Below are 7,410 nucleotides of genomic sequence, written 5' to 3' on the forward strand. Positions count from 1 at the left end.
CCCTTTTACGCTCCTGTAATGAAGGCTACATACGGAAAACCGTCAGCCCAGCGCGGGGCTCCCACCAAACACCTTTACAAATCTCACTAATTGTTAAATGATTAGCAAATAAAAACAACTTTCAAAACATGCTTTTAAGTTTCTAAATGTCTCTGCTTCCTGTGTGATTCGGTATAGAGCTAAATATTAGAGCTTGGGTCAATAAAACAACAAAATCATGAATTTAGCCCTACATTTCTTTAACAGTAATTCATATAAGGTAAAGTTTGCAAATGCTTATTCTGTTGAATTTTAAAATGAGGTCTCCGTCATGGTGGATTGAATGCACTGTTAGCAAGTTTTAATGTATAAATCCAAAGTAAAAAATACTCCCCAAATTTAATTTTAAATAGATTTTTATATCAGTATAAATGGATTATAAATGGATAAATTTGCACTCAAAGAAATCGTAGAAATCAAACACTCCTTATCACTGAAAATTGTCTGGTATTTTAATTTAAAAAAGTAATCCGCTGATAGCTGTGAGTACATACACTGGTTCATAGCAAATAGAAATTACTGATGACTTACTGTGAATTTGGCCTAGTTCACATCCCAAATGTATGGGGTACAAAAACAAACAAACAAATAAAAAAACATGTTTTGAGTGAATTCATCCATTATCTTAACCCCTTATCCTGTTTAGGGTTTAAACTCTGAAAACAAGGTTGTAACAACACAGAAAATATTTTGAGTCGTTTACTAAATAGAGCCTGATAGTACCAGACCCAAGTACATTTTCTTAAGTACTTATATTTCTATTTGATGTAAACTTCTATCTTCAGCTCAGAAACCAGTATTTCCTCCAGCTTTTTTTGGGTAACATTTCATGTGATTGTGTAGGAGAGAATCATGTTACTGCAACATTTAGTGACAACTGATTCAGTTTAATAAATCACATCTATTTAACTCGTGGATAAAACGTAAAGCATCTGAATACAGGCAACGCAGCAGGTTACAAAATCTACTCACATTCGGATCAGAGAACGATGAGTCTAGAGTTGATTGTTGCTACTGGATTTATTGATACGAAAAATCAGAAACTCTATCACTGAGGTCAGTCTAACAAACTGAAGATCTACAGACACACTAGCAGCACTATTTTGCCCATTGCTGCTCATTCTGCTCTTTGATGAAGGGATTTATTATGGACACATTGCTTTGCTTTTCATTATTGTGTCCTAAAGGAAAGGTAATTTTGCCTAAATCAAAAGAGTTTATCCCCTGTACAGAGGCCTTTTTAGGAAATCTAATGTCAAGTGCAGACTGCACACTCAGTCTTGTAGGCTACACTGGACGTCAGACTGTGCAACTGAAGCTAATTCGAGTTCAGTCCTTTGTTATAGAGGTTTGTGTCATGGTTTGAAACACCTAAGCTTTAGTCTTTTTAATGGAGAATAAGGAAGTAGAACAACTGAAGATAAAGTTTCCGGCGTGTTCTGATGAATTCAATTATTCAACACATTCGTGGTTCTTCGGAAAACCAACATCCCCTGAAGGCACGAAGGGTCCTGGCTGTCTGGCCATCAGTGGGCTTCTTCTTACACTATGGTCCTTTTCTCCAAACCTCCTCTCCAGAAATGTAGGTGGCTGTGACATTAAGGGCATCATCGAGTAAAACCAGGTCTGCAAAAGAAGTGTGTGTATGTGTGTGTGGATTACAACAGTGGTCATTATCAAAACACTGTAGAAATGAGGCTGCTTGTAACTGTAATGATGCAGCAAATCCTGACCCGCATCTGAGCCGTAGTCCAGGCTTCCCTTCTTGTGGCTAATACCCAGAAGTTGAGCTGCATGGAGTGAGGCAGCTTCCAGAGCCTCCTCTACACTGCACCCTGTTAAAAACAAAATACCAGGTGTGTACTACGACTTACCAGTCTAGCTTTTTCTGAATATGTGGAAGTTGCAAATGGATCCATTGTGATCTGAATCAAAAACCAAAGCACACAAACTGACCTGACACCTGTTTGAAGTGCCGTACACACATATTCATGGTGGCTATGCTGCCGCTGAGGGTTTTAGTGCCTAAAACACAGAGAAATGGAGTTCAAAAGCGTCTTGTCACTAACACCTGAACAGGACAGAGGTAGGGAATATAATTTCTGATGCTGATTACTAGACCATACAGTTTACATGTATAGCACTACAAGCCAATCAGAACTGGTTTTACTGCTGATTCATTTGTGAATCGAGGTAAATGCTGAAAAAAGGTAAGACCTGCCACATAGGCGTGGAGTCCCTGGATCTCGATGACCTGCTGACCCAAAGTGTGACGACCAGGAGGAAGACCCATCGCTGTGATCGCATCTGTCACCAACACTAAACCTGAACTTAAAGACAAGACAAGTGATATTATACAGTACTGAGCATACACATGTGCTGTATATGGCAGCTACAGACTGACTTAACATCAAATGTAGAATTAAACATGATAAATAGCCACTAACATGCTACTTTATTACAGTATTTTCACCATCTTAACTAAATGTTTGTAGCACACTAATGTTTGCTAACTATCAATATCTACAGCTGAGGTTGATGGGAATGTTGGAAAGGTTGACCTTGTTATGGTGCATTTTATCCTGGGGAACATGAAGTCGGAAACATATTTTATTTAAATCCCTCCTGCATTCGTTGAGGTCGATTTCCAATGACTGGAGAGGAACTCTGGATATGTTTAAGGTAAGTGTATGAGTGCTAAAGAGAACCTTTATTTATAGACTGTATTTAATATTCTGCTTGATCATGAAAGCTACTGTGAGGAGTGAAACTGAGTGAGAGATTGGGGAAAAAGAGACGATAACCGGCAGCATGTTTTACTTTTATAGCCTCCCTAAACACCCTGAGAAAACACAAAAAAGCCTGCAACAAACAAAATACCAGCTGTTAGGCAGTGGTAATAGCTTACTGGGTGTAGTGGTCTGTAAAAAGTGCGAGACTTCAGCTGGGAACACCACATGTACACACAACAGAACAAACCATGCAGTAACAACTAATGGTGTTTCCTTAGTGGATAAGTAATCCATCTACAAGATGCTACAAGATTAAGAGATTTGAATATACATATCTAGAAACAGCCCCAGAGTGAAGTAAACAGTAAAATACATTTCTATGTTTAGTGCTGAACCTCCAGGGTACAAGCCAGGAGCTAACAAGAGAGGATGGCCAATCGCTGACCTGAAGGGTGGGCTCTGTGAGCGATTCGCAGAGCAGCAGGGTTAGTGTGGATCCCATCTGCTATCATGCCATAGTAAACCGTCCTGCCTGCAGGAACCTGATCACTGGTCAGCAGACCCACTATACCTGGGTCCCGATGGTGGAACTGGAGCACAGCAAAGGCAAAAGGATATTTATCCCATTTTTCAAAGGACAACAAAATGAACCATGTTTAATATTACGAAAGGTTCATTTAATGGAAGCAAATATTTCTTACACCAACTTCAAATGAGTCGTGCATTTGGTTAAACTGTGTTGTTTGTTTGTAACAACTTGACAAATATCGTTCAATTTAGGAAATGTTTAAGAAGTTAATATTGATGCACAAAAGATTTAGGACTCGGAAACCAAAGCTCATACACAGTTGCTATATTTGGGTTCTGAAATAGTAACTCACAGGCAGCATGGCATTAAAGAGGTGAGTGATGAAGGAAGCTCCGTTCTTAACAGCCTCCTCAGCTTGTGACAGGTTGGCCACTGAGTGACCTACAGCCAGTAAATCAAAAAAAAAAAAAAAAAACAAGCAGAAGGATTAGTCAACACACAAACAGACCTACCAGATAGCTCAGTGTGCAATGTTCAAGCTTTAACCGCTCGACTGGCAAAACACAAAGATTAGTTTTATCAATCAAATGATGCTCACCTAGCGAAACTGTGATGCCCCTTTGACTGAGCTCCCTCACCACTGATTGGCTGCTGGCCAGCTCAGGAGCCAGTGTCACCATGGCAACATTGTCCAGATTGCCGTAGGCCTCTTTCAGGTCCTCGATCCCTCCTGACCGGAAGGTGCGCAGGTACTGCTCTGGGTGGGCTCCTTTCTTTTCCACACTGATGAACGGACCCTCCAGATGAAAACCTGAAAAGACAAAGACAGGAAGTAGATCAAACATTATTTGTCCCCATGACAAAGTGATGTCAGCAGCAAATAATAAAAAGTGACAATATATATTGTTATTGTTATTAAATTAAAACACACTAAATTAGCCACACACCTTTTTAAATACATTTTAAAATATTGACAAACGTACTGATAATTTGTTTGACATTTACGTTTATATCACCAGAAACTTAAACTTAACATAACTTAAACGGACTTCAGGCCCTAGATATGTGGTCCTCAAAGTTAGCTGATGTAACCCTTCACTGTAATAGTAACATCTTACCAAGAACTCCTGCTCCATGTGGTCCCCCATTGTGAACTTTGACCTGAGGCAGAACCTGCAATATACATTTTAATATTATGGTCAAATTTGTAACTGAGAAAAAGAAGCCAACAACTTGATATTTAGGTTATACCAGACCAGGGCTTCTGTAAGTGTATTTGTGTTTAGTATCACTGTTACAATACATGTAATGTGGCAGAGTCAATTGTACAACTTGAGGTAAAAAAACACACTATTTTGACTGTGTGGAGACTTTCTCCATTAGAAACATTTGCATCACACCAAACTCAAGTAAAGATAAACAACAAAGAGCACAGGCTTTTTTGTACTGATTAGAAATAAAATATAGTTAACATTTTGCTTTTAAGTCTCAAGTTGAGTTCCAAGTTATGTTTTCAAGACAAACTCTGTTCCAGCACCGAAGCAGTGAATGTTACCTTGTGGTACACATCCGGAGGAGAAGTGACCAGAGTTGGACAGAAAGACGTTACACCATGCTCCAGGATCTTTTTGGCCACGAATGAAAATCCACTGGTGACGTCCTCCGTGGCCTGAGAGAAGTCGATGCCGTATCCTCCTGAAGAGAGAGACCAGTGAGGACATGTCTGAGCTGGGTGTGTATCTACTTTCTGGTAAATGTTGATTTTCATACATGCTAACAACAATGATTAGATATCAAGCATGAATGCAACATACAAATACTTATTAGCATGCTGACGTGTGTGTACCATTGATTTGAACATCTATAAAGCCTGGGGCAATGATGCTGCCTTCACAGTCAACACATTTGTCAGCATAACCGTGCTCATCAAAGAACAGCTTCTCTGGGTCTAAAATCCTCCCTTCACGCACCCACAGGTCCTCTCTGCAGACACACACACATTCTATTAATTCCTTTTACATAAAAACACGTAGCGTGTACAAGCTGGAGAGGTATGTGTGTGTTGTAACCTTTGCAGTTTGTGGTCTCTCAGTATCCTGCAGTTGACAAATTGAGTGATGGGAGCATCAGACACTGACTTGTTGGATGGCATTTTTTAAAGACGAGTGGAGAACAGTGCACCGCTCGGCTTCAGATGACTGGAATACACAGCAAAACAACAAACCAAAGACCCAGATTTGAATTCCGAACAAGTAAAACAATGATAACAATATTTGGTTAAGTTATAATAAAGTAAATATGGTATTAATAATACAATTGAGTCAAGAACGCGTTGTGTATATTACTATTATTAAAAGAATGAATGCCTCAGCATCTCTAGTGTCAGATCAGACAATAGAATCAATACTACTAAGAAGAGAAACTGCTGGATTTGTACATCCTTACAATATATTTCTGTTTGGGGGCAATTAGATTATGAAGTTATTAAGATGCAAGTAACTCATTTGACTTACTTGCATCTTAATAACTTAATAACTAGTGGCCAACAGTTTGGGATGCAATGAAGGGTTAATCCAGGCATTTATTTGTTTGAATATTTACTTCATTTATCTTCATTTAACCATGCTGTCTATGCTTTTATATAGAAGTATCACCATATATGGTATTGGCCCATGAGAACTCGTATTTTCATCCCTGCACATTATAGAGAGAAGTGTTTCTGTTACTTATGGAGCTTATTGGAAAAAAAACAATAATACAAAGTCGCAGTTCTCCTCATAACACCACACAGCGCCACAGCACTGCAAAATGCCGCCTCTATACCTGTAACACAGACACTTGGAACTGTTGGATTAGACTGACTTAGTTTTAGCTCAACAAATGGGCAACAAGTGTATGTAAGTTGCATGGATGAGTAAGTAAAACGTAGAATTTGCACGTAACTGATACTGCAATAATTGTCTTGGCTGAAAGTCTGGTGGATGTTGTTTACACTGCTATTTGTTTAACTTCCAGAGATCACCAACACTGAGGAGTCATAGTTGTTATAGTTTACTGTTTGATGCAACACTGTCAGTGGATATTAAGTGTCCGGCCACAGATGCACCAGGAGTGAATTATATATCTGGTAACTTATCACAGTGGGTGCAGCAGCTGACTTTGACCTCTGATCTGCTTTGTGCTCGCACGGTGTTGCAATAAACACAACGACCAATAATCTACTCATCGTCTTTAAAATTGTGTTAACGTAGACGTTTAGTCAAAGTCTTTGGAAAAACTCTCCTGGCTCACAAGCCAAGTAAAGGACTTCATACCAAGCTCCTTCCAGTAAACACAACATTTAAGGCGTCCTTAGCTCTGACGTAATTTCCCAATGTTGACAGGCGAAGCTGAAAAAACTATGACAACGAATAGACTCCACATGTCAATTCGGCCAACACTCAATGCACAAAGTACATGTTTTAGTTAAAACTAAAAGAAAACACATCGACGCTCTCCTCAGTGTCGTACACACGCTGGTAACGGAGTTCGTCAGCAGTATTGTTCTTGTTTCTTCCCGCAGGCCTTGCGTTTTTTGTTTTGCCATTGGAATTAACCCATTAACTAAACTAATGTTTTTCAGCAATAATGCAGTTGAGTAATGTTAGTACTTGCCCAAGAAGAGAGTTCAGCTTTGAGTCTGCAGAACAGAAAGAGAGGAAGCGGATGATGAAGTCATGTGACGGAGAGGAGCTCCGATCAGCTGATGAAAACAAAAAGTGCCTGTTCCTGCAGTTTCCTGACGGATCCACACGAGAAAGTACTGCACACAGTCATCACTCGTAGAACAAGTATTGGTACTTAAGTAAAAGTGATTGTATGAGCCAACCAAGGGTTTCCTCAGTTTAGTTTTTGTTTTATGTAGTATGTGTGTGTGTTATGTGTCTGTGTACTGATGATGTCATTAGTGAAAGTTGCCTTGATGGTTCCCTTTGTAGTTTACCTTTTAAGTTTCTTGACCAGTGGCCCTTTGCAATGTAAAGGATGTGTTAAAAAGAGATGTTGTTCGGCTCAGCTACTGAAGGGAGCAGTTGTGACACAGAAACTGGTGCAGAGGAATTGACTACAAGG

The 7,410-nt window shown here is 39.5% G+C and overlaps 1 protein-coding gene across 3 annotated transcripts; it reads right to left on the reverse strand.

The window, feature by feature from the left end:
• Positions 1-465: 465 nt before the first annotated feature.
• Positions 466-7,098, reverse strand: amdhd2 (amidohydrolase domain containing 2). Of its 3 annotated transcripts, none has more exons than XM_067478189.1 (12): positions 6,815-6,933; positions 5,370-5,498; positions 5,147-5,283; positions 4,856-4,995; positions 4,419-4,473; positions 3,899-4,111; positions 3,653-3,741; positions 3,217-3,361; positions 2,257-2,364; positions 1,996-2,064; positions 1,773-1,874; positions 466-1,665 (listed from the first exon to the last, which is right to left on the reverse strand). In XM_067478189.1, the coding sequence occupies exons 2-12, from the start codon at positions 5,450-5,452 to the stop codon at positions 1,586-1,588; spliced, it is 1,221 nt and encodes a 406-aa protein (XP_067334290.1). In that variant the 5' UTR covers positions 5,453-5,498; positions 6,815-6,933; the 3' UTR covers positions 466-1,585. The 3 variants fall into 3 exon arrangements, with proteins under 3 accessions (XP_067334290.1, XP_067334291.1, XP_067334289.1); XM_067478190.1 differs by lacking the exon at positions 6,815-6,933 and adding an exon at positions 5,955-5,978; XM_067478188.1 differs by lacking the exon at positions 6,815-6,933 and adding an exon at positions 6,955-7,098 and having other exon boundaries at positions 467-1,665.
• Between the last annotated feature and the right edge of the window lie 312 nt (positions 7,099-7,410).

Source organism: Channa argus, chromosome 15, assembly GCF_033026475.1.
Source record: "Channa argus isolate prfri chromosome 15, Channa argus male v1.0, whole genome shotgun sequence".
Classification (NCBI taxonomy): domain Eukaryota; kingdom Metazoa; phylum Chordata; class Actinopteri; order Anabantiformes; family Channidae; genus Channa; species Channa argus.

What these genes read in the sequence shown, in the direction of transcription:
- amdhd2 (XM_067478189.1), bottom strand. Translation starts at nt 5,452, where the DNA reads ATGCCATCCAACAAGTCAGTGTCTGATGCTCCCATCACTCAATTTGTC. An exon ending in ACATGGAGCAGGAGTTCTTG is followed by an intron (nt 4,112 to 4,418) that starts GTAAGATGTTAC and finishes TTGTCTTTTCAG; the next exon opens with GTTTTCATCTGGAGGGTCCG. An exon ending in TCACAGAGCCCACCCTTCAG is followed by an intron (nt 2,365 to 3,216) that starts GTCAGCGATTGG and finishes CTTTAAGTTCAG; the next exon opens with GTTTAGTGTTGGTGACAGAT.